This window comes from Dipodomys spectabilis, unplaced genomic scaffold, assembly GCF_019054845.1.
Source record: "Dipodomys spectabilis isolate Male_0828 unplaced genomic scaffold, ASM1905484v1 ptg000081l, whole genome shotgun sequence".
Taxonomy (NCBI): domain Eukaryota; kingdom Metazoa; phylum Chordata; class Mammalia; order Rodentia; family Heteromyidae; genus Dipodomys; species Dipodomys spectabilis.
In genome coordinates, this window is record NW_024870758.1 from 15385758 (window position 1) to 15413602 (window position 27845).

Here is a 27845-nt window from a genome sequence, read left to right on the forward strand (position 1 = left end):
AATGCCTCTTCCAGGTCACTAATTCATGTTCCAGTATCCCAGGAGAGTTCATTTATTTCCCCTGAGTGACCACTTGACTCTGAGAAGGTATTTTAACTCACTCTAGTTTAATATAGGACAAATCTTATTAGTGTAACTTAGTTATTGCCCTGCAATAGTTTCCCTTTCTCTTTCCCAGCTTGTTTGCTTGGTGCCAAAACTGTTTCCCCTTTGACCCTAACAGTCATTTAACTAAGTTTCAATGGAGGGAAGAACTCTTATAATTGACAGTTAAGATTGTGTGACACCAAGGTTGAGTCTGAAACATTTAAAGTAACTTGAAACAAGGGTAAATAAATTCACATACTCTGTATGCAAGTATTTCTATGTCCTATAAATCAAATAGAAATGTGGAAAGTAAAGTTCTCATAAAATGTTGATTCTAATGCTGAACAAATATCTATTAAAACTTATTTAAAACTAGTAAAACAGTCACAGTTTTCAAAGAAATGAGAGAGGAACTAGCAATGAAGAGAAAACATAAACTAAGAGCAAATCTCTGCAATTACTGATGCTGAGCCATCAGGGCATTGCTTAAATCTGTATGAACTTTTCTTTTTCTTTTTTTTTTTTCAGGTCTAGTACAGAAAGCCAGTAAGTACTCTTCAGTTTTAGTTAACTCAGTTTACTCAAATTTCTCAAACTTCCTAAAATGTATGCTCAATATATGAGTTAATGATGACATTTCCATATTCAAACCCTAGGGGAAAAAAGAGTGCATATAAGTTTAATTACTCAAGCAATCAGCACCCATATTCAGAAAAGACAAATACATTATTACTATTCTGGAGTACCCTTTGTCTGTCTTTCCAGTTAATTCTTGTGTTAGTAAGCTTTTTTGTTGCTCTGACAGAAAACCTGAGATAGTCAATTGAAAAGGAAGAAAGGTTTATTTCAGCTCAGTTTCAGATGTTTAAGTTCAGGTTGGGGCCTATGATAGCACAGTGTACCATGGCAGAAGGAAGCACTGGAGAGAATCTCTTCATTTCACCATCATTAGATAGCAGGGAGGAAGAGGAAGCAGTAGATTTCCAATATCTTTATGAGGACACACTTACAAGAACTTAATTTTCTTCAGCTAGGCCCCACCTATGAAAGGTTCTATCACCTTCCAAATGCCCACAGGCTTTTGGAACCAAGGTTTTAATATACAGGCTGGTCTTTGGGGGACATTACAGATCTGCATAGTATCCCTACCTTATTCCCCTCACAGTAATGAGTTCTGATTTTTAGCAACATAGTTTGGTTTTGCACTTAGGATAATGAAATTATATGCATATCTATGTACTTGGTTCTAGCTCTTTCAACATGACAGATGTGTACTTTTTATTGCAAATATTTACAAAACACTTAGCATATCCTGTTTACGTGATGACTCTACAATGGATGCACCCATTCTAGTGTTCATGAGCATAAGCAGCTTGTAACTTTAGCTATTATTGCTGGGTAAACATATGAATGCATTTCTGTTGCATCTAGTCTCAGAGTGCAAAGGATGGTCCTATGATATGCTAAGCCTTGGACGTACCAGTATTCCAAAGGGTTTTTTTTCCCTTTTACTATTTCACACTCCTACCTCAACAGCATAAGTTGTTCTGTATCTCTGCCACCTTCTGGTGTTTTCTTTTCCATTTCAGCTATTCTAGGAAATGCAGATATGATATTGTACTTAGTTGCATTCCTGATGGCTTGGCCATTTGTATATCTTTATAAATATGTTCCCTTTTTCATTTACTGATTTTAGAACTTCTTTATGTATCATTGATGTGAATCTTTCATTGGTATGTATATTGCTGGATTGTTGGATGTGTACATATATTCAGCTTTTAGTGTATTTTTCCTTCATGATTTTTTGATTAATTAGAAGTTCATTTCAATACAACCAAACTCAGAAAAATTTTTCCTTGTATGGTTGTTTTAAAAAAAAACTATCCACTCCAAGGCCACTGACAATCCTAACAAAATAAGAAGCTTTATTATATACTCTTTCACATATCAACATGCAATTCACATGGAAGTGACTTTTGTTTGTTGTTAAAAGTGGAAGTAAAATTATTTTTCCATGTATGTATATCTAATGACTTTTTTCACTTTTGTTGCTAAATAGTTCTAAAGTTTTAAATGATTATTGTAACTTTCAGTAACAAGTGGAAGTAAATATTCTCAAAACTTTAAATATTCAGGATAGAGGCTAGGGATGTAGCTCAGTATCAAAGCATTTGTCTAGCATGCACAAGGCCCTGGAGTTGATTCCTAGCACTTTAAGAAAACAAAAATTCCAGGACCAGATGGATTTACAGTGGAATTCTACAAGGCCTTCAAAGCAGAGCTCACACCAATACTCCTCCAACTCTTCAATGAAATTGAAAGAGAAAGTTCACTACCAAACTCATTCTATGAAGCCATCATAACCCTCATCCCCAAACCAGGCGGGGACTCATCAAAGAAAGAGAACTATAAACCCATTTCTTTGATGAACATTTGATGCAAAACTTCTCAACAAAATTTTGGCCAATTGATTTCAACAATTCATCCAAAAAAATCACACACCACGATCAAACAGGATTCATTTCAGGGATGCAAAGCCGGTTCAATATATGCAAATCAATTAATATAATTCCTCACATCAACAAGAGCAAGGATAAGAACCACATGATACAGAAAAGGCATTTGACAAGATCCAACACTCCTTTATGAAGGTTCTGAAAAAACTAGGAATCCAGGGAACATTCCTCAATACAATAAAAGCTGTATATGACAAACCTACAGCCAGAATTATACTTAATGGTGAAAAACTAAAGCCATTTCCTCTTAAATCAGGAACGAGACAAGGATGTCCACTCTCTCCACTTCTCTTCAATCTAGTATTAGAATGCCTAGCTACAGCAATAAGACAAGATGCAAACATAAAAGGGATCCAAATAGGGAAAGATGAAGTAAAACTCTCCCTCTTTGCAGATGACATGATTTTGTATTTAAAGAACTCCACGGACTCCACTCCCAAATTACTCAAGCTGATTCAAAACTTTGGCAAAGTAGCAGGGTATAGAATTAACCCTCAAGGGCTAGGAAGGTGGCTCAGTGGTAGAGTGCTTGCCTTGCAGGCCGGAGGCCCTGGGTTCGATTCCTCAGCACCACATAAGCAAAAAGAAAAAAGCCAGAAGTGGCGCTGTGGCTTGAGTGGTAGAGTGCTAGCCTTGAGCTGAAGAGCTGAGGGACAGCGCCCAGGCCCAGAGTTCAAGCCCCACGACCGGACACCCCCCCCCCCCAAAAAAAAAAGAATTAACCCTCAAAAATCAATCGCTTTTCTGTATGCCAACAATGAGTAAAGCGTGGCTGAAATCAGGAAAGCAACTCCATTTGTAATAGTCCCTCAAAAAATAAAATACCTAGGAATTAACTTAACCAAAGAAGTGAAGGAACTTTATGATGAAAACTTTAAAAACTTGGGGCTGGGAAGGTGGCTCAGTGGTAGAACGCTTGCCTTGCATGCTCGAGGCCCTGGGTTCGATTCCTCAGCACCACATAAGCAAAAAGAAAAAAAAGCTGGAAGTGGCGCTGTGGCTCAAGTGGTAGAGCGCTAGCCTTGAGCTGAAGAGCTGAGGGACAGCGCCCAGGCCCAGAGTTCAGGCCCCACGACCGGACCCCCCCCCCCCAAAAAAAAACCCGAAAAAGGAAATCAAAACAGATCTTAGAAAGTGGCAAAACCTCCCATGCTCTTGGATTGGAAGGATCAACATTATGAAAATGGCAATACTTCCCAAGGCTATCTACAAATTCAATGTGATACCTACCAATATTCCAACCTCATTCTTCAAGAAAATAGAAGAGGTAATCCAAAAATTCATATGGAACAATGAAAGACCCTGAATAGCAAAAACGATCCTTAACAGAAAGAACAGTGCTGGAGGAATACCAATACCACATTTTAAACTCTACTACAAAGCCATAGTAATCAAAATAGCTTCGCACTGGCACAAAAACAGACCCCAGGACCAATGGAATAGAATTGAAAACCCAGAAATGAACCTACATATAGCCACCTAATCTTCAATAAGGGAGATTAAAAAAAAAAGAATGGAAGAAAGATAACCTCTTCAGTAAATGGTGCTGGCAAAACTGGTTAATCACTTGTAGAAAACGAAAACTAGATCCTTATATATCACCCTGCACCAGAATCAACTCCAAATGGATCAAAGACCTTGGAGTCAAAGCAGACACTCTGAAAACATTATAGGATGGAATAGGAGAAACCCTAGGTCTCCTTGGCACAGGCCAACATTTTCTTAATAGAGACCAGAAACATAGGAAATCAAAGAAAGGTTGGACAAATGGGATTGCATGAAATTGCAGAACTTCTGCCTGGCAAAGGACATAGCTAACAAGATCAAGAAAGCCCACAGATTGGGAGAAGATTTTCAATAGCCATTGGGTCTCATATCTAAAATATACCTGGAACTAAAAAAATTAAATCCCCCAAAAACAAATCCTAAAGAAACAACTGCCCAGTAAGTAAGTGGGCTAAAGACTTAAAGAGAAGCTTCTCTGAAGAGGAAAGAAGGATGGCCAATAGACACATGAAGAAATGCTCAACTTCTCTAGCCATAAAAGAAATGCAAACCAAAACAACATTGAGATACCACCTCACCCCAGCTAGAATGGCTATAATCAAGAACTCTAATAACAGATGCTGGAGGGGATGTAGACAGAAGGGAATCCTACTGCATTGTTGGTGGGAATGTAAACTTGTTCATCCACTTTGGAAAGTAGTATGGAAGTTCTTCAGAAGACTCCACATAGAGCTCCTCTATGACCCAGCAATCCCACTTTTCGGCATTTACCCAAATGATCACAAACAAGACCATACTAAAGCTACCAGCACGACTATGTTTATTGCAGCATTATTTACCATAGCTAAGATATGGAACCAACCCAGATGCCCCTCAGTAGATGAATGGATCAAGACAATGTGGTATATATACACAATGGAATTCTATGCCTCCATCAGAAAGAATGACATTGCCCCATTTGTTAGGAAATGGAAAGACTTGGAAAAAATTATATTAAATGAAGTAAGCCAGGCTCAAAGAAACATAGGTCCCATGGTTTTCTTTATTTGCAATAACTAGTATATGTCTGAGACAAGCAGAAATGGTCACGTAAGTCGATGTTAGGTGAAATGAACCCCAAGATAAATATTCAAATGTTTTTCCTTTCTTATGATTGTTTCTAACATATTTATAAGATGATTTCTTTGTTGCTTTGTTTGTCCCTCTCCCATGGTATAACCCCTGATTTCGTTGTATTTGATGTTGGTATAATTTGTGGAGGGGAAGGGCAAAAGCAAACTGTTTAAATAGGGATACAGGTGGATCCATTGCAACAATGAGATGTACAAGTTGTTATGTCAAAAACGAACTTCACAACTTTGGGAGGGTGGAAATGGGAAGGGATGGGAAGGGGAAACAAAGGAGGCGGCAACAATGCTTGATAAGAAATGTACTCATTATCTTGCCTATGTAATTGTAACCCCTATGTACGGTATTTTCACAATAAAAAATTTAAAAAAATCTATCTTTTGGATAATTGAAACTTACATGTATTTGAAGTTTATCATACTGTGATTAGTACTGAGGAGGCGGGGAAAGAACAGAGGTTAAGTTAGAATTGGCACTGTTTTCTCACACTTGCAACCCTAGCTACTTGTGCCCTGGAACTAGGGACTGCAGTGCAATGCTAGCTCAGGCAAAAAGTTCAGAGACACCATCACACCCAGTAAGTTGTTTTGCGGGTCATCTCAACCAGAGGGAAGCAAAAATAGGAAAATGACCGGGAAAACTTGGGCAAAGAATAACCAGAGCAAAAAAGCAATGGATGCATGGCTCAAGCAGTGGAACACTTGTCTGGCAAGCATGAAGTCCGAGTTCAAAACCTCAATTTCCCACCCTCCCCCCCCCAAAAAAGAATGGAGGTTATTTTAGTATGCTTTGTTATACTTCAGAAAAGAATTGAGATCTGACTTTTAGGAATGGAAGGCAAAATTTAAAAACAAAACAACAAAATGAGATGTGTATTATGTAATCAAGTGAAGCAGAGGTTCCATTTAGATGGTGGAACCTAAAGGGATCCTTGAGCTGATTTTAGATCCCACTATGTAAGTCAGTTTGTTTTGTTTACAGTACTGAGGTTTGAATTCCAGGCCTTTCAGGTGCCCTACTAGTTGAAATACACCTGTGCCTTCAGCCCTTTTACTTTACTTTTCAGATAGGATCTTTAAACTTCAGCCTGTACTGTCTCTGACCACAATCTTACCTATGGTTTCTGTGTAGCTAGGAAATGTATACCACCCATGCTCAGCTTACTGATTGAGAAGTGGTCTTACCTTTTGCCCAGGCTGGCCTTGTAATCTTTCTCTTCATCTCTTCTTATGCAACTGGGATTATGGGCATGATCCACTATGTCTAGTCTGAGGTCTTTTTGGGGGGGAGGGGAAGGGCATAACTGGAATTTCAACTCAGGGCCTCCTGCTTGCTGGGCTAGTGGGTATCACTGAGTCACACCTTCAGCCTTATTGTTCAGTGGTTATTTTTAGGATAGTCTTGCTTCCTCTGCTTTGGAACAAAAGAGCCAATCATAAGAAGAAATGAGTAGAAATCAAGGGCAGAATTTAGCTTAAATGTAAGGATTTGGTTGATGTTACAAGTGACGGGAGCCCAAGAAAGAAATGGAGGCTTTAAACTTGAAGCCTGAGCAGTTGTTTGAAGTACGGCATTCTATAATTGAATTTTCAGATCTATATCTCAATAAAATTTCGTAGAAAATTAGAGCATGCAGAGTTCAATGGAATGAATTTCTAAATTTCTTTATCCATAAAATATAGCAGCTAGGATTAGTTAACCCTAAAGTTCCTTCAGCTTGAATTGTATACAATTAAAATTCTGGTATTTTAAGTTCCATACTTAATATACTTCTTGATAATCATGAAGTACAAATACAGGATGGAAATTTATATAAACAATGCAGTAACAGCAGAAAAGGTCAAAAGCTATGTACATATGACCATATAAAATTATGTTAAGTGAAATGAACCCCAAGATAGGGACTTTGTTACTGCTATTTTTAATGTACTATGTGATTTTTTTTTTGTTTCTTTTTTATGTTCTTCCCCCATGGTATAACTCCTGTTGTCACTATATTTGATTCCAGTGCCCTGCATCTTGTATATACATTTTCTTCTAATTTAGGGAGGGGAAGGGAAATAACAAAATGCTGAAATAAGGATACAGGTTGACCCATTATAACAATGGATGTACAAGACACTATGTGGGAAAATGAGCCTTACAAGTTGGAGGAGTTGGGGAGGTGAAAGGGAAGGGACAGTAGGGAAAAACAAAGGAGGGACTAACTGCTTGATAGGAAATGTACTTATTACCTTACTCATGCAACTGTAACCCCTCTTTACAGTATCTTTACAATAAAAAATGAAAAAAATTAAGAAATATATTCTTAAAATACTGAAGTAAAAAACCTAAGTTATGATAACCATGTCTGATTTATTTTAGAAAAAAATTAAAATTTGAGACGCCTTACTCAAAGCAAACAATCCAAAAAAATCCTTTGTTCTGTTTGGGTCATGAATAACCTTTCCATCAAGCTACATATTAAGCAGAGTTTAAAATTAAGTTGTGATTAAAATCATCCATTAGATGCCGGTGGGTCACATCTATAATCCTGGCTAAAGAGGCTGAGATCTGATTATCAAGGTTTAAGTCAGATCATGAATACAAATCCATGGAGAAAACTATCTACTGGTTGCCTCTGATATTCCAGCCACAAGCTGGAACTGGTAGTGTGGCTCAAGTGGTAGAGCACCAGCCTTGAACTTTCAAAAAACCAAATGGAAGTGTGAGGTGAGGTCCTGATTTCAAACCCAAGTACTGGTATAAAAGTAAGGGGGAAAATGCCATCTCTCTGTTTTTTGTTTTTTTTGGTCTGGTCACAGGCCAAACTCTGAACTCTGGGCCTGGGCGCTGTCCCTCAGCTCTTCACCTCAAGGCTAGCACTCTACCACTTGAGCCACAGCGCCACTTCCAGCTTTTTTTTTTCTGCGTATGTGGTGCTGAGGAATGGAACTCAGGGCCTCATGCATGCAAGGCAAGCGATCTACCACTGAGCCACCTTCCCAGCCCTATTTTTTTTAAGTAAGCATTTCTTGCAAACCAAAACACTGAGATTCCATCTCACTGCAGTCAGAATGAATGGTTGTCAAAGATATTAACAATAAATGCTAGTCAGGATGTGGGGAAGAAGGGATTCTAATACATTGTTGGTGGGAATGTAAACTAGTACAGCCACTATGGCAATCAGTATGGAGATTCTTCCAAAAACTAGAAATACAACTACTTTATGATCCAGAAACAACATTTGTGGGCATTAATCCCAAGATATCATGAGACAGGATACAATACACCCATGTTCATTGTAGCACTATTCACAATATCCAAGTTATAGAAATGGCCCAGATGCTCTACAATGGATAAATGGATTAAGAAACTATTATATACGGGATATATATGGAATCAAATTTTATTCAGCCACCAGGAAGAATAGAATTTTGCTATTTGCAGGGACATGGATGGACCAGAAAAATATCATACTAAGCACACTAGACCCAATTGACCAATGATACATGTTTTTCTCATATATGGATTGCAGACACAAAACACAACCCCCAGGTGAACATACACACAGGGACATAAGCATATACCTGATTAAGCAGACCAAGTTACAGTATATGGTGTTAACCTTCTGAGCAATTTTCAAACAGTTAAAAGTAATGAGTATCAGAAAGGTGAACTGTTTTGAATGGGGGAATAGTGGGAAGAGCAGCTGAATGGAAAATGGAAAAATGGATGAATAGTCATAATACTAAATGTACATATTTGAAAAAGACAGTGGGAAACTTCTTGATGTGACCAGTGGGGGAACCGGTAGAGGGAGGAGGATGGAAGAGGTGATTCTGATCAAGATGCTCATGTTGAATTGTAATCCCTTGTACAACCACCATTTGTAGATTAAAAATAGGCATTTTATTAAACAAAGAAAAAAATCCATTGAACAAAGTCACTGGTAGTTGTTTTTATCCTGAGATTTCTTACTGCAAAAGACTCACTAGTGAAAGATGAATCTTAGCTTACAATACTATGAAAACAAGTAGAGCTGAGCACCATTAGCCTATGCCTTAGTTGCTTGGAAGGTTGAGAATGTGAGGATCAGGTTCTAGGCCAGCCCAAACAGAAGAATACACCAGACTCCCATCTCCACAAAAGTTGGGTGTGGTGGTGCAACAGTCATGCTAGGACAACAGAAAGGCTTAAGTAAGGCTTCCTACCTGAGCAAGAAGATACACCCCATCTTAAAAATAAGCAAAGCAGGGCTGGGAAGGTGGGTCAGTGGTAGTTTGCCTTGCATGCATGAGGCCCTGGGTTCAATTCCTCAGTACCACATAAGCAGAAAAAGCCGGAGGTTTTTTTTTTTAGTCAGTTATGGGGCTTGAACTTGGCCTGGGTGCTGTCCCTCAATTCTTCAGCTTAAGACAAGCGCTCTACTACTTGAGCCACAGTGCTACTTCCAAGCTGGAGCTTTATGAGCTGTGGCTCAAGTGGTAGAGCGCTAACCTTGAGCTGAAGAGCTGAGGGACAGCGCTCAGGCCCAGAGTTCAGGATCCATGACCAGCATTAAAAAAAAAAAAAAAAAAAAAAATTAAAGCTAGCCAGGCATGGTGGCTCATGCCTGTAATCCTAGCTATCTCAGGAGGCTGAGATCTGAGGATCACAGTTCAGGAAAGCCGGTCAGACTCTTATCTCCAATAAACCACTAGAAAACTGGAAGTGGCACTATGAGCTCAAATCCCTGAGGTCAAACCTCCATACTAAAAAAACAAAGAAAAGAAGACAAAAACTAAATTAACAAAAGGCACTTCTGAGACATTATGTAGCTGGTAGCTGAGAGTTAGTTTTAACTGAAAATAGAATTATATTTGCCTGTCTCAATTAAGGGCTAACGAATAAATTTTTTGTGTGTTTAAGAATGAGATTCATAGGCTTTTATACATAGTGATGTACTATTTCTATCTATTCTCTTTTCCTGCCCACATATTAATTCAAAGAAAGATTCAAGTTGGTACCAAAATGTTTAACAGATAATTAAGACAAATTCCCCAAAGTCTACAGTAAATTTATAGTTCTCAACTGCGTTTGTTAAAAGCTTGAAAATTATATCTCTGCTAAAAAAACCCTTAAGAACTATATTCTTAAAATACTGCAGTGAAAAACACAAGTTATAACCACATGTATGATTTATTTTTGGGAAAAATAATTAAAACTAAGGTTTTTGCAATAATGTAGAGAATTAACAATGAGACATCATATGCTGATTACATGTTAATTCCACATTCTTCAGAATGTGGGTATATTTAACATGTATTCACTGACATGAATGATTAACACTTGAGATTTTAAAATCTCAACTCACTTGCAAATGTTGTAAATCCTTAAATGTTGAAATAAATACCTAAAAATAAGTGTATTTGAAACATAGAAGTCTGACTGTGTTTATATAGCTCAATTCATTGCACACAAACAGTACTGCTAACATAATGACACTACTGCTAGTTTCCACTTAATTTCTTCATAATATGGCTGTCTGGTGTTGCATTAGTGAAGATACTTCCTACAACCACGTGGGTTCCCCAGAGGCTATGACGGATCACTTTACAGCAGCCAAGATCATCAACAGAGAATCCTAAGTGTCGGTAGCGTTCATCAGTTTCAAAAAGAGTATTGTTTGTATATGGTCCAAAAAACTAGACAAAAATAAATATTTATATTAGAAAGCATAGTAATAATGTTCATAAAGTACAACATATATATTTTTAGTATTCCAGATATTTACCAAATTAAATAAATAAAAGATTGCATGCAATTATTAATCTGTCCTAACATCACTTCTTCAATACCTGTATACTCTCGGTATGTATAGTAAATTATCTAGCAAGTTTCCTTTTTATCTAAAAGTAAATCCAAAACATTACACAGTCTGTAAAAGCAAGTAATTTAGATAATCATCGATGATGATTCAAATTTATCATTTTCAAAACATAAACAACTAAAGCCCAGAGCAAAAGCTTTCTATTCCTAGTCTATCCATATTGTAGTTGACTTTGCGACGTAGTAGTGTATATTTTAATCTTAAAATCTGAAATATGAGCCAAGAGTTGGTGGTTCATTTAATCTTAGTTACTCATGAGAAAGATCCATAGGATCATGATTTTAAGCCTTTCAAGGCAGAAATATCTATTGAGATTTTGTCTCTAAAATAACCAGGAAAAAGCACAGCTAGCGTCATGGCTTAAGTGGTAGAATGCCAGGTAAGTAAGCACGTTAAGTAAACACTACTATCAGAAAAAAGAAGATTTAAGTTTTTACTGTATTACTACTTATAACTCAAAGACACTAAGGATATAATTATGTTATTTTCCTCCAAGTATGTTATATTAAATGTTAACTTATAAATGTTAATTTCTAAGTAAACATACTAATTCAATGAAGTCAAAACTGTATCTTGTCAGGTAAAAATTATATCCATTATTTTTAGTAGAAAAGGTAAGTGTTAGAAAAAAGGCAATGTGACAGATGTCCTTGAGAAACTGTGAAAGCAACTGACTCAGTATTCCTTGGGATAAAATTATGAGATTTATTTCTTAAGTTTTAAGCTTTTATGAATGAATAAATAAATCATTTTGATTTTCTTACAATCTGACTTTCAAAATGCATTTAAATACTCACTGCCAAACCAGATGATGGATCAATAAAGTCAGCCCAGTAGCCTTCAGCTCGAAGAGCATAGCAAATTTCTTTAGCACCATTAATGAACTGCATTTAAAAAAGATATAAATAATATTTAATAGAATATCATTATAAACTATTTTATATTTTTAAGTTATCTTTTGCTTTAGACAGTAAGATTCATATAAAATAAAGAAATTATAAACTACCTTGTAAAGTCATAAAATTTTTACCATTTCAAAAAAATAAGTTAATGGTTTAATTTTTAAGTCCAAATTCTGTATTTTTCTCCCACATTTCCTACTTTATGAAATATGAAATCTCTCCTGTATTAACTCTTAAATTTGTCATAAGTGATAAAGTATAGCTGCTATGTTGTATCATTATGAATATTAAGTAACAAAGGAAAACAATATAATGAAGAGATCTGAACCTAAGAAAGTTGCTTAATGTAGAGGTGGGAGAGAAGGGATGGTAGGGGGAAAACAAAGGAGGCGGCAAAAATGCTCAATAGGAAATGTACTCATTACCTTGCTCATGTAACTGTAACCCCTCTGTACAGCATTTTTACAATAAAAAAATGTACAAAAAAAAAACAAAAACAAAAAAATCCTGTGTACTCTCATCCAAGTACTAACCAGGCCTGATCCTGCTTAGCTTCTGAGATCAAATGAGATCTGGGATGTTCAGGGGGGATATGCCCGTAACAATGCTTGACAAAAAATATACTCACTGCCTTACTCATGTAACAGTAACCCCTCTGTAGAGCATCTTTACAATAAAATACAATTAAAAAACAAACTGTGTCCTTCAAAACACACAGCCAATGGCACATCTGTAATTCACTAAACTGGGAATGGAGCTCAGCAGCATGGTACTAGTCTAACTATGGTCCTGGGTTAGCTAACACCAGCATAGGAGAGAATAACTGAACCAGATACACAGGGTAGCAGGGTAGAGGGGTACTATCTTAATTTCTACGAGGTTTGCATTAGCTGTTTCAGCAGTGTAAGTTGTGTAAAGACAGTAACAATATTAAGTCTAGGTTACAAGGCTGGAAAAAAATGATCACATGAATGTTTAAAAACAAGGGCACAGTTCCGCTTAAGTAACAAGTACTGAACTTACTATTTAAAACAACAAAATCATCCTAGTGAAAACATAAAACTGATTAAAAAATTTAAGGCAATAATTTTAGGCCCTGAAAAATAGACAAGAACAATTTTTTGAGAAGCAAGGGAACAAATGAATGAATTAATATCCACATTTGCTCTAGCTTTTTCTCTTGGTACATTTTTTTGTCAAAGTAAAGACAAAGAAGTAACCCAAGCATAGTGTGTGAGGAATACCAAAGCATTTGGAATTTCTGAGAGAATACTGGAAGAAAGGGAAAGGTTAAAAAGCCTACATAAAGCATTCACCTTAATTCCTTAGTAAAAGGTTACAAGGAAGAAGCAAGATGCTGAAAGGCTTAGCCCAGCAGGCAAAGGTGTGAGAACTGAAGGGGAATATGAAGTACTAGGAAAAACAGATTTCTGGCTCATTCTTCAGCTGAGACATCTAACGTTCAGTATTTAGGAATGCATATATTCTAATTAATGTATATTATCTTTCTATGTAGGTACACTATATTTGAGAAATTATAGAATTAGAACATATAAACATATGTAATAATATTAACAGAATCTATATTGTACATAATATATTGTATATAACATATACTTATGCTCATTCTATTTTTATCTTCTTTAGTGGTTTTTTCTTTTTCTGGTATCAGAGTTTGAACTCAGGGCACTGTATACTTGCTCAGCTGGCCGCTTGCTTGTGCAGCAAGTGCTATATACCACTTGAGTCATATCTCCAGACTGGCATTTTGCTTGCTACTTTTGCAGATGGAGTTTTATCAACTTTGCCTACACTGGCTTTGAACCATGATCCTCCGTATCTCATACTTCTAAATAGCTAGGATAGCTCTTCAGCCCTCTAAACAGCAAAGGACTTTTGGTTGGATCATGGAATACTCATTCTATTTTAGATTAGGTTAGATTTTTAAACTGTTTTATCTGAAGTTATCTCCCTACCTTATACCCCACTTTAACATACTGCAATCATACTTACTATATATAGAAATAGGAAGTCTAAGTTATGAGTACATTTCTAACTAAGAGCTGGGTGTTAGTCACAGGATCCCAACTGATTGCACCATAAGGTAAGCTCAAAGCTGTAACCATAGATCTTACTATTTCTATATATAAATACTACCTTCTCTGTTTACATGGCAGGGTGGAACTCTATAAACTTATTAAAGCTCTGCAGGCTAACTCATCCCTAAAGCATTCTTTGCTCAAAAAAAATCGTTAAATTTGTCTGAAGTTTTTCTTTTTACAAAACTAAATTTATTGTAGTTGTTGCAAATTAAACGCTGTCCCTCTTAAGAGATTTTTGCTATGGATATGAGTACTTAATGATAACTTATTTTCTCCCAATACCTACTTTAAACATGAAGATATTAAACATTAAACTAAAACTATTCTCTAGGTTAATGCCCATATTTACTACCTCACTTATTGCTATACTTTATTAATCCAAGTATTAATACTTTATTAATCCAATTATAGTAACAAATAATACATATCAATTAAGAACATATGTACCATACCCAAAATTACAAGGCCAAGTGCAGAAAACTCATTTACAAAGCTGAATTAAAAGAATACCAAGTTACTCAAGAGCCAGTTTCTCCTTTAAATTTCTGTTCAACAACAGCAATACTGACATCTGCTGGAAAAAGTTATTTTAAGTTTAAATCCTAATACTTAAAATAGGTGCTTGGAAAAGAATTTAGAATCATCAACACACTTCCATGGAAATATTTTTTTCTTTCATAGAACCTGTTAACTCTGTCATTTTTTAATCTCAAGATAAAACATGATGTCATTTCAGAGCCCTACAATTTGCTACAGAAAACTGACTGTGAACCATACTAGAGACAGAATCAAACCATCAAAAATTAGTACTACGCAATGCAGATGTGAGAGCTTTACAGCAGCTCAATACCAGTGGTGAAAAGTATATATTTACCAAACATTATTTTTATTGTAAGTAAAAATGTTTATTGTTATTAAATTGCAATTGCACCTTCTGATCTCACTTAAAATGAGGAAAAATATAATATGCCTCAATAAATTCCTTGCTAAAGAGTGTATGACTAACATGCTTATGAATGTTAAATACATGAAATTTCTTAGCCCTGTGAAGTTCTTAAGTGCCAAATCATTCTCATAGAATAATGAATAGGTAAATTAAAAAATATTATTATAAACAGAACCTTTAAACCAAAGAAAATACGTAATAAAAATACATGATAACAGAATAAAATACATAGTAATTCCTAATATTCTACAAGGAAATCATTAAAGGAGAATTTCAACTCAGGTTATTTGCTAAAGTGCCTGCCCATGTGAGTTATTAATAATCTGTCACATGAGCAGAGGAATACTACTTTCTATTTTATAAAGAAATTAATATAATCTAGTCTCAATTCTAAAGAGAAATCATTACATGATTTTAAATCACTAGGCTTTAAATTATCATTAAACATTCTCCAGATTGATAAAGAGAATGCTAAAATTTAGGGTAAACAAGGGTAACAGCATATAACTTAGGATAATCTTTATGGTAGGCAAATGATACTTTTAGTAATTCTCTGAATAAAATCATATGTAACAATGATATTCATTGCTGTATTGCAGGTAATAGCAAAGGGTTGATCTTCAACCTCTAACTCACAAAGTAAATTTTAAAATAAATTGTATGGAAAGGTGTCAAAATGAATGTTTATGTTAAAAACAAAGGACAAAATTATTCTTTTCTTCTAGCAATAGTTGGTAATGGGGAACAAACTAGGGCATTATGCCTGTACTACCACTTGAACCACATCATGTACCCAGGATATTTTGCTTGTTTATTTTTCAGTAGAGTTTGGCCTGGTGCTTATTAGCCTTGAATCATCTGTCTCCTGTGTGGCTGAGATTACAGGTGTGTGCCACTATGTCCAGCCTCAGGACTATATATTACTACTAGACTGTTTACTGTTACAACTTCTTTCTTTTATTGTGAAAATACTGTACAAGAGGGGTTACAATTACATGGGCAAGATAATGAGTACATTTCTTATCAAGCATTGTAGCCTCCTCCTTTGTTTCCCCTTCCCATCCCATCCTCCGCCCCCCGCAAAGTTGTAAAGTTCGTTTTTGACATAACGACTTGTACATCTCATTGTTGCAATGGGTCCACCTGTATCCCTATTTAAATGATTTGTTTTTTCCCTTCCCCTCTACAAATTATAACAACATCAAATACAGTGAAAGCAGGGGCTATACCGTGGGGGAGGGACATACAAAGCAACAAAGAAATAATCTTATAAATGTGTTAGAAACAATCACATGAAAGAAAAAAAACATTTGAATACATATCTTAGGGTTCATTTCCCTAACATCACCTTATCTGACCTTTTCTGCTTGACTCAGACATATACTAGTAATTTCAAATAAGGGAAACCATGGGACCTATGTTTCTTTGGGCCTGGCCAACTTATTTCTTAGAGTTGGTTGGGCTAATGTTTGAAAGATTCCTAATATGCTGTAAAGTTGCAGAGAAGAGATAAAAGGTCAAGGGAAGAAGGAATGAGGGAAAGAAAGAAAAGAAAAAGAGAAAAAGGAGGTGAGGGAAGGAAGGCATGATACAGTTGAGAAAAATCCAGGAAATTAATGAACAGAATTTAAGTTCTTCAAGGATACTGAAAACAAACAAATGTAGCATATTAAACTGTCAACTCAGAAAAGATGTAAGTTGTATAGTACTGAAATACTTCACAGAATTAAGGCTGGAAAGACATTCATCATTTTTTTTATTTATTTGCCAGTCTGGGGCTTGAGCTCAGGGCCTGTGCACTGTCCCCGAGCTTCTTTTGCTCAAGGCTAGCACTCTACCTCTTGAGCCGCAGCACCACTTCTGGCTTTTTCTGTATTTGTTGTACGGAGGAATCAAATCCAGGGTTTCATGCATGCTAGGCAAGCACTCTACCACTAAGCCACCTTCCCAGCCCGACATTCATCATTTTAATAGTTTAATAGTATGTAAATAGAATCATAAAACTAAGTAAGCAAATTGGAAGAATAACCTTTTCTAGCAGCATTTCTCTTTCAACTTCTACCTCTTCACTCCAAACAGTCATATCATTCTTAGTTTTCTGAGTTACAGTTAGAATCATTAGTTTGCTATTGGTCACTTCCGGAAACAGTGATTCAAAATCTGAAAATAAGAATAAAAATCTCAAAAAGAAAATAATTTGATTTTTAGAAAGATACAAAATTCATGAAAATAGGTTCTTCAGAAAAAAATTATGATTAAGTTAAACTACTGCAGTACTAGGCTATTTTTATAAATTCACTTTGTATTTGAAAGGAGTGAAACAAACTTAGTTTTGTTCACTTCTAGTTCTGGATGAGCTGAAATAATACTGCTATCAATTCTAAAGAGTAAGGCAGTATTATTGCTGTTAATATAATTTAGAAATAAATTTGTTCTGATTTTTCTTTGTACTATATTTATGAGCTCATGGTATTATAAATACAGGATAAGAAATTATGCAAGTTTTAGGGAAAAGGTCATTAGGGTTCTACTATTCTTTTTTTTTTTTTGGTAGGTCGTGGGGCTTGAACTCTGGGCCTGGACGCTGTCCCTCAGCTCTTCAGCTCAAGGCGAGCACTCTACCACTTGAGCTACAGCACCACTTCTGGTTTTCTGGTGGTTTATTGGAGATAGGAGTCTCATGGTCTCTCCTGCCTGGGCTGGCTTTGAACTGCGATCCTCAGATCTCAGCTTCCTGAGTAGCTAGGATTACAGGCGTGAGCCACCAGCCCGGCGGGTTCTACTATTCTTATCTAATTGGAACATGAGATCAAAGATTGGATACATATGAAAGCTTTTATCTTTGAAATACAATCATTAATGGCCAAAGCACTAAACTAAGTATTAATGTACAGAACACTATGATTACTATTATAGAATAACCAATTCAACATATTAAAAATTAATATAATCTAACACATGTCTAATGTCTCATACAGAAAGTATACCTCTTCGCAGCAATTCTGGACATGTTTGGATTGCACACTCAACTCTGGCACTTTCAAAATAAGTTTCTGCACTGTTAATTTCTTGTTCAATAGGTGTGTCATTACCCTATAGGGAAGAAGGACAAAAGTAAACAAAATCTAGAATCCAAATAAAATGTTAAGAATTTACCTTAGTACACTTTAGAAAAATAATTCTCATTGAGGTACTGTTTTCTTATATGCTTACAAAGTTTTGATGAATATTAGGAGATAGCCCTAAAGAAATCTTAAACAAAACAGAACGCACAACATATCAACATCCTGAACAGAAATCTGCTAAGAAACTAGTTTAAATACTATAATTATGCCTTATAGTTGGTACCTCTTCTGCTATTTTGCCATATTATCCAATTGTTTTATGCTGTAATCTATAAAATCGGAATAATAACATTAACTTCCAAAATAACAAATCAATAATGTAACTTTTATAGGAAAGGCTTATTAGGGAACTTTGACTATAGTAAGCACTATAAAATTTAAAAAAAAATAAAAATTTGGTCTTCATTCTCAGTGTATCAAAAGTAGTAGAAAAAATAATAAAAGAAATAAATGCAACTCAATATGAAAAATGCTAAAGAAGATTCTGGTCACATATATAAGGAAGAAATTTGCTTTACAAGAAAATCAGGAAAAGGTTGAAAGGGTATTATCTGAGGTGTATATTAATGTGTGTTTAATAAGTAAAGGATAAAATAGAAGCAAAAAATTCAGAAGGGAAAATAGTCCAGCAAATGATATAATAGTGGAAAGGCTTATGCTGGCAATTATTATTCAATTTTTCATATAAAAAAGCTCAGGAAAGGTCCTAACATTTTGGCAGAGACCAACCCTTGAACCCACATTATTCTCATTCCATAATTATCATGCCACACACAGTACCTAAAAAAAAGGAGGTAAAATAAAAGACCACTTGATCCCATGGTTTCCCTTATTTGCAATAACTAGTATATGTCTGAGACAAGTAGAAAAGGTCAGATAAATTGATGTCAGGCTAAATGAACCCCAAGATAAGGACTCAAGTGGTCTCAAGTGGTTTTTCTTTCTTGCTATTGTTTCTAACATATTTACAAGGTGATTTTTTTGTTGTCTTGTATGTTACTACCCCCCCACCCCCGGCATGGTATAACCCCTGTTTTCACTGTATTTGATGTTGGTATAATTTGGGGAGGGAAGGGAAGAAACAAATTGTTTAAATAGGGATACAGGTGGACCCATTGCAACATGAGATGTACAAGTTGTTATGTCGAAAAACAAACTTTACAACTTTGTGGGGGGGATGGGAAGGGGAAACAAAGCAGGAGGCAACAATGCTTGATAAGAAATGTACTCATTACCTTGCTCATGTAATTGTAACCCCTCTGTACAATATTCTCACAATAAAAAAACATATTAAAAAAAAAAGACCACTTGAACTCTGGCAGATAATTAAAAGGATGATAATAATTTTGAAGCAATTCAGAAACAGGCAACATGATCTTGACTCTATTTGTGAGACTACAGTAATATAAATATATATTTCTATATAAATATAAATTCTTTAATAACTAGTTGTTTGAAATATAAATTATTTCTGTGTTGCAGGATATTAAGTTTGCTTTTAAAGTAGAAATTATAATTTGTCTATGGGCTTAATTCCAGACAACTTTATATTTCCGTAGGCATTTAAAAACTTAAGAAAATTTTAAGGTCTCTAAAATTGTGTAGATGATAGCAAACTAAAAGAAAAGCCCAAGAGATATTTTACTTAAAAAAAAAAAAAACACAATTTCTGAGGGCTTGGGAGAGTGTACTTTCCTGCCTGGGCTAGCTTCAAACTGGGATCCTTAGATAATGTAAAATTAATAAAGACACATATTAACAATTTACCTGAAATTCATTCACATATTGTGCCATCACAAACTCATGTCTTTCGGTGGATAATGGCTCTGCTAGAACATCGGGCAAAGTTTTATGAACCTGGCTTTTCTTCTGTAATGTAGTCCCATTGAGGTGGCAATCAAAACCTATGTTTCCTGGAAGCTGGAATCTTTGATCTTGAGGTCCAAATGGTCCCATAGTTTCATCAGGCCATACTGTTCTAGAGCCTGAAGAGAAACAACTAAATGAATCATTTTCTTCTCAACAGTACGTTGGCAGACTGAACAAATAAAGCTCTTACAATTTTTTTAACCTAACATGTGTATCTGTGAAATCTATTTTCTTATATGAGAATAAGCTTTATGTTGTTTTCAAAACTAGTTGCTTTAAATCAATCAGTTGTTGGCTCAAGGGAAGTCCAATACTAGGGGTATCAATAAAATAGTGGTTAATATATGAGGTATTTGATAGTCACTAGAAAAATTACAGTAAAACCTTATGTGCTGATACTGAGTCTAGGAAATAGGGCATTATGAGAAAAAGTGAAGCCAAAGAATAGCATGAATACCATAATCATTTTACATTCTTTTTGTTTTTCCAAGTATGGGGATTTTGAATTCAGGTCCTTATGACTGCTTTGCTTGCTTGCCTGGCTGGCACTCTACATTTGAGCCATGTCTCAGCTCAGTTTTTTTGTGGTTAATTAGAGATGAGACTTACAGACTTTTTGCACAGGCTGACTTTAAACCACAACCCTCTGGATTTCAGCCTCCAAAGTAGCTAGGATTATGTGCATGAGCCACACGGGCACACCACACAGTGCCTACATTTTTAAATTTGTTGTCTTTTGTTTTCAGATTGGATCTTGCTTTGAAGTTCAGACTGGTTTGAAACTTGTTATGTAGCCCAAACTAGCCTTAAACTCAAAATCCTCCTGCCTCAGCCTTCCAAATTCTGGGATTATAGGTGTATACCACTGTATCCAACTTACATCCTTATATTCACATATTCCTGGTTTAAAAAGAAAGATCTAAAAAGAAAGACACCAGACTTAAAAGTAGTTACCCAGTTCCCCTCAGCAAAGGGCATTCAGCTATTCAGTTCTTCAAAGGCTGGTGGATTTATTTGGGGGATCTTGTGTCTCCCCAATGTCTGTATCCAGTCTCTTGATGGGAGCCTCTGATTTCCATGTAGTACTCAGTTTACTTATGGCATAGTTAGTTTCTTAAATGAATTTGTTTGAGCAGGCAGAAAGAAGCTCTGCCTCATAGGCATGGGAACTTTGTGATCCTCCTTCCCAGACTAGTTCAGTGGGAGGGTAATCTGCTTTGAGTCTCACACAGGAGGAAGGTGGCTATTTTCTACAGCTTGGAGTCCCTGAGAGGGAGCTGGAGGTGTGGGGGAGGGGTTGGCCTGTCTGGAATCATGGCTTTTCCCTGAGGTGCTAGTTCCTAAGATACTCTTATGGCCCAGACTGGAGCTGCTCGTAGATTTTATGCAGTATCCAGTTTTGAAATTTTTTTTTAGCTCCTGAAGCAAGGATACTCACTAAACATGTATAACTTGGGGGGAGGGGAAGTTGGGGAGGAGGAAAAGAGGGAGAAAAATGAGGGAAGGGGTAACAATTAGCTAGATAAGAAATGTAATCAATACCTTATTTATGTAACAGTAACCCCCCTAACACCTCACCTTGACAATAAAAATTTTAAGAAAACTAATAAAAACTCCTTCAGAGGTCTACCTGAAAGGAACTAATTGGAACTACAAAAACAAAATAAAAAAAAAAGCTAGGAGAAAAAAATTGGGTATTACATGCAATGAGTCTATGTTTACCACCTACATGAATTAAATGGACGATAAATATAAAAGAGAAAAAAATCCACATTACTTATTTACAAAAAAATAAAATTAAAACATCTTGTTATAAAAAAATCTAAAGATTCAGAAAATAAGGTAGAAAATTAGTTTTATTATTCAGAGTGTAATACTTGGAGTGGTTTAGAGAATGGAAGTGTCATTACTTGGTCATGAAATAATGATTTAATACCCTACCAGAATGGAATGACTAAAAATGGCAACAGCTGCCTCACTGGGAGCTCACTGAGCACCACCATAGTCCTCCTTAACATACAATATAAATATTCTCTTCATAGTAATATGCACCACTTACCAATCATGCAACTCTTTGCTGGTCAACTCTGACAAGGTCTCAAACATGAACACACTACCTCAATGCCTTTCAAGATTCAGTAACAACTACAATGAAAAGCAAGATTTTATATTTTGAGGAAGGTCTCGGATGATACTGATAAAGACCAAGTTGGGTAACAAAGCTTTAGTCACAATGATTGGCTGGAATCTTATAAATCTGTTAGTATTTGAACAATATGTTTTAAAGGCCACTTGGAACTAATAGTTTCAGGTATTTATAGTGAATATGAGACATTTTTATATGCTTACCACGGATCCAGTGGGATTTCTCTTTTGTGAAAGCCCTGTTCCTGTTTGTGTCTTGGTTTGCTAGCAATTGTCTCTTTCTTACTGATGTATAAAATTTATATACTCAAAATAATCACATATTCTTTGTCCAGTACAGAGGCTTGAACTCAGAGCCAGGGTGCTGTCCTTTAGCGATTTCACTCAAGGGTGGTACTCTTCTACTTCAGCTACACCTCTACTTCTGGCTTTTTGTTGGTTAATTATAGGTAAGAGTCTCATGGGCTTTTCTGCCAGGGATGCACTAGAATCTAGATCTTCAGATCTCAGATTCTCAAGTAGCTAGGATTACGGATGTGAGTCACCAGATCCTTATACATTCACTTGGCTCTGTAAATATTCTGAGTGACAAATTTTTCATTTCGGTATATAGTTAAGTCTTCCCGTGATGAAATTTGGTAGGAAGAAGGCTGGGCGCTGTTGGCTCACGCTTGTATTTCTAACAGGCTGAGATCTGAGGATGATGGCTCAAATCCAGACTGAGCAGGAAATTCTGCAAGACTTACCTACAATTAACCCCCAGAAAACTGGAAGTGGCACTGTGGCTCAAAGTGGTAAAGTGGTAGCCTTAAGCAAAAGAGCTCAGAGAGAGTGCCCAGGCCCTGAGTTAAAGTCTTACAACTGACCAAAAAGAAAAAAAAAGGGGGGGAGAAAAATAAAAAATGCTGTTATAAAAAAATTGAGAAAATTATTTTGAAATAAGTAAAGCAATGATATCTTTTACTTACATATATCAGGAGGTGAAGTGGCCACATGAGATTCATCAGAACCTGAAGATCCTGCAGTTGAAAAGGCTTTTGGATTAACAACTCTTCTAACTAGAGAGCAAAAGCCTGGGAGATAGGAAACCAGTCTGGCTCTGTTACAGAGCACCTGAGAATGACAGAAAGATTAAGATTATGTATTTTGGGAAATGTTATGGTTTCTGACAAATCTTTACACTGTGGTGTACCTTTTAAGATAGACATTTGTTCAACCTACACTGAACATTGATAAGCATTATGAATAATAAAAAAATGTAAATGTCTTCAGAATCAAAACAGTCACTTATGTTGAGACATGACAATGGAGACAATGAGAAAGGGAAGTCTTCAAGTATATTTGCCTAAGAGGAGTTGCTATAAAAGACTCTGCCAAACCCCCAAGCTGGCAATAAGGTCACTGAAATCCTGCAAAAATACTTTTATGAGAATGGCTAACCAGCAACTGTTTATTCAGCCCTAGAACAATAGTACTCTTGGTATTGATCCTTGTGGCTAAGGATAACTGGATCAGAGTCACTTGTGTAACCTTCCTCATCTTGCCTTTAAAAACCCTTGCCCTTCCTTTGCCTTTCCAGGTATGCCTAAAGTACTCTCCTTTGCTCCCACAATGTGCCATCCTTTGTGTAACACTTTCTTATTCTGAATAAATTCTTGTGTGGAAGACTCTACCATTCATTTGTTGTTGTCAATTCAAATACTAAACCAAACTAGTAGCAGCTTAATCTGGGTAAGAGTTTATATCTTTTCCAATAAAGGCCAGGATTCCAAAACACCACACAAGAAGAAGAATCTGTAAGTAGAGCACAGCTACTAAGATTCTGTATCCTTAAAACACACTACTTACAAAGGTTGTTGCTTGAAAATCTGCTTATTTTCAAATCCATTTTTCTTTTAAAATTAAACATGCTTATAATCTCCCATATTTTTATACTATTATTATTTGGAATGCTCACATTCCTTCATCCTAACACATTATTTTGTAGTGTGTCTGACACAACATGGTGTCATCCCATCTATGAAAATTCACTCAACGATTGTAACTTGAGAGCTACAATATATTATAAATATATTCCCCAAACTGAAAAGTTTGCCTAGTCTCTAAAGCACGGGCATTTTTTACTCTTAGTATGTACGTTAACTAAATTGTTGAGACCCATGTATCTGCTTATCCTGATATTACATGCACTGCAAATTCTGGGAAAAAAAATTAACAGAAGAAATGAGCTAATTTATTCACTTGAATCAAAACAATGCCAGTCCACAAATCAGTACTCTATTTCAACTGAGTTACCTCTTTTGACAATACCACATGCTTCTTTTACAACACTGTCTTTCTGTGTAGAATACAGCTAGGTAAAAATTCACCTCACAATTTGGCCCATACTAGTCGTCTATTCTTATGACTTGTCTGCATCTCACATATTCATACTCTTACCAATTACAGTAATAGCACTTTGTAACTCGTTGCCACATCAGTCTTCCTGCATGAAATTCCAACTGAATCTATATCATGCTAAAAGCAAGCAAACAAAAACCCTCAAAAAACAACAACAAAAACCCCAAAGTCTAAATTGCTGAGCTTGGTATTCAAGGCTTTCCATTCTTGGTTCTCCCTTCACAACCCAACCTCACAATTTTTTTTTTTTCCCCATCTTACTAGGGTCATTTTTAAAAGGGACGGGGAGGGGACTTCTTTAAATCCACTTTCCTGTCCTCCCCACCCACCCGCGATCATCTAAAATCCCCACTCCTCTTTCGAAACTCAGGTGGAGTAACCCCAAACTCCCACTCTCTTTTTTTCCTTATGACTCCAAACCTTCATGGTCCCTTCGGCCCTTCCGCACACGGATCACAACCTGCACGGAAGCTTTTGGGAACGTGCACCGCCAACAACCACCAATTAAGTGACACCGTGCAGGTCTTTCCCATAGGTGTCTGTATCTCCCTTTCCCGTACGAGCTCCGTGGGGCAGGACGTGTCACCACGCGGGGGTGCACTCGGGGTACACTCGGGGGGTGCGTGTCAGCGGGGACTGTCGGGTTCGGAGGGGCACTTTCGACACCGAAACTACCAAGTCTTTCACCAAGAGAGACGGGGGAGGGGGGGGGGGAGGAGGGGAAGCGCTGGAAACTGCCTGCAAACACTCACGTTCAAGAGCAAGCTCTGCACACACACACGGGTTTGAACGGGACGTGTGCACAGCGCAGCCCCGTCCGGGCGCCAACGCCCCCGGCCCCGGCCCCCGGCCCCCGCCCCAACGGCCCGCCCCGGGACCGCCGTACTCACATGGGCCATTTCCGGCGGCGAAGACCGAGCCGAAACCACCCCTGCGGCAAAGGCTTCCTGCGAAAGGACGGAGCACCACCGGCGGTGAGGGACTCGGGCTCGGCCGACGGCGGGGACGCGCCCCGGGTCCGCGTCCGTCGTCCCCGCCCACTCCCCCGCCCTTCCACCCTCCTCCCCCGCCGCCCGCCACAGCCGGGTCCTCGCGACCCCGGGGTCAAAGCGGATGTTTTCACAGCTTCCGGGAAGACAGCGTGGGAGGCCTCGCGACGGGAGCTTCGTAGGGATCCAGGCCTTACCGTGAGCTACGATCCGACCACAGGCCAATTCCGAGAGGCTTCCGCAGGCGGAAACCATCCGTACCGACCACCACCGCCGCGGCCTCCGGCTGCCCCGCGACTTCACTCTTCCCACCGCCAAAATGGCGGCGCCGAAAGCCCGCGGGCTGCGCCAGGGTTGGACGCTGCCAGGCAGAACCAGCTGCTCCAGAGCGCGTCGATGCGCAGGATCGCGGAACCCGCGCTGCGCACGCGCCTCACGTACGCACACCGGTGAGAGCCGCCGCACCAGGCCGGTGCCCACGTCCTGGGGGGCCGAAGATGGTGTGGGGCCCCTCGTAAGCCTTTCCGATTGCCTCCCGGACAGCGTCTTCTGCTCCTTGTGTGATTGCTGTTCATTTCTCAGGAGTCTCTGGTTTCCAGCACAAGGCACTTAACTCCCTGGACAGTGCCGAACTCAGTAGGCTCCGTAAACAATCGGATGACCTGTTTGTAAATACCGTATTATTTAAAGTTAATGCATTTAAAAAGATAGACACAAGTTATTTATACTAAACCAGATTTCCTTAGTTTTTGGCTTTCATGTCCTTTTCGGCTTCCAGGGTTTGCATCATATGAGTCCACATCATAGGTAGTCACCGTATCACCTCCAGCTCCTCTAGACTGTGACAATTATTCAGGCCTACTTGGCTTTTCATAATTTGGATCTTTTAAAGACGTACTCTTCAGGTGTTTTGTTGAATTTCCCTCCATCAGTTTTCATAATGCATCACCAGGCCATTTTTTTTTTTTTTTTTTGTGGGTGGGGTGGTATTTGACCTCAAGGGCAAGTACTGTGAACTTGACTTACCGCTGTTGATATTGACTCAGTGTTTGCCACGTTTCTACACCGTGAATTGTTCTTTCACTACATGGTGTTACTATGTGCAGCCCAAGCTGAAAGAGTTAAAAAATTACACTCCCAAGTTTTTAAAGGGCAAGCATCTTCATAAGTTGGGGTTCTGCATAAGAAATTTGTTCACCTCAATTTGTTTTCAGTTCTTTCTGTTTGTATGTGGTTGTGGGTGTTAGGTTTACATTTCCATTCTTTATCTTTTTAATTAAGTTTTTCATTGTGAAAATACTGTACAAAGGGGTTACAGTTACATGAGCAAGGTAATGAGTACATTTCTTATCCAGCATTGTTGCCTCCTCATTCGGTTTCCCCCTAATCCAATACTGTATTTTGTTTTTCAAATTGTTTCGGTCATTGAGAATTTTTAATTGGAATTCTGCCTTTTTGATACATGTTCACAGTTTTTTTTCTTTTGTATCTCTTATTTTACTTAAGTGTTTCTTTAATATCTGACACTACAAGATACTTCAAGATAACGTTTATTCCCTGCCCTAGGTCCAGGTTCAGAATTAGCCACTTTCCCAAAGAGCCATTAGTTTTTAAAAACATATGTGTGTATTCATCTACATATATATATACATACGTGTATATATAATCTTTTAAGTTTGTACAAGTTGTATAAACTCATTAAGTATGGGCTCTTCTCTATAATCAGAGTAAGAAACGTGGCTTCTTTCATCATCCATCCAGTTACTCAACTCTTCAGTTCACTTTACACATATAGTGAGTTCGGAACTGGTAACCCATGTTAACTATACATGTATAGTGGGTACCAGTTATGTCTGTGGGAAACAATTATAGCAGCTAGAGTACAGTGCTTACACAAACTTCGAACTTAATCAGGTCAATGATCTCACCTCCTTCAATGAGATTATTTTATATTTTTATTATACAGTTGAGAGGGTTGCTGTCATTTTACTGCAGCCTATGTTCTACCCTGATACACTTTGAGCTACTAACAACAAAAATCTTCACACTGTCATGTGTATCTCATTAGAGTGTCATTTGGAACACTTTGCTACTCCAGTTAAAATCCCTTTTGTTTCATCTGTCAGTCTTTGTCACCTCCCCAAACACCTGACAATCACTGATCTATTGGCTGTGTTTTCGATATTCTATAATGTCATAAAATGGAATTAATATGTAGCAATGCTAGACTGACTTTTTTCATTTACCATCCTTGTTTTTATGTGGTTTTGAAAAGCTTA

The 27845-nt window shown here is 37.3% G+C and overlaps 1 protein-coding gene across 2 annotated transcripts; it reads right to left on the reverse strand.

Moving 5' to 3' along the window:
- Positions 1-10155: 10155 nt before the first annotated feature.
- On the reverse strand, positions 10156-25853 carry Mmadhc (metabolism of cobalamin associated D). Of its 2 annotated transcripts, XM_042683496.1 has the most exons (8): positions 25764-25853; positions 25468-25524; positions 23146-23290; positions 19931-20148; positions 18026-18131; positions 17068-17198; positions 11886-11972; positions 10156-10903 (listed from the first exon to the last, which is right to left on the reverse strand). In XM_042683496.1, exons 2-8 carry the CDS (start codon positions 25474-25476, stop codon positions 10709-10711), a joined length of 891 nt encoding a protein of 296 aa, XP_042539430.1. In that variant the 5' UTR covers positions 25477-25524; positions 25764-25853; the 3' UTR covers positions 10156-10708. The 2 variants fall into 2 exon arrangements, with proteins under 2 accessions (XP_042539430.1, XP_042539429.1); XM_042683495.1 differs by lacking the exon at positions 25764-25853 and having other exon boundaries at positions 25468-25596.
- Positions 25854-27845: the final 1992 nt, after the last annotated feature.

Coding starts and splice junctions, on each gene's coding strand:
- Mmadhc (XM_042683496.1), bottom strand. Junction 18,132..19,930: donor AATATGTGAATGAATTTCAG/GTAAATTGTTAA, acceptor TCTTCCCTATAG/GGTAATGACACACCTATTGA. Junction 10,904..11,885: donor ATCCATCATCTGGTTTGGCA/GTGAGTATTTAA, acceptor ATTTTTGTCTAG/TTTTTTGGACCATATACAAA.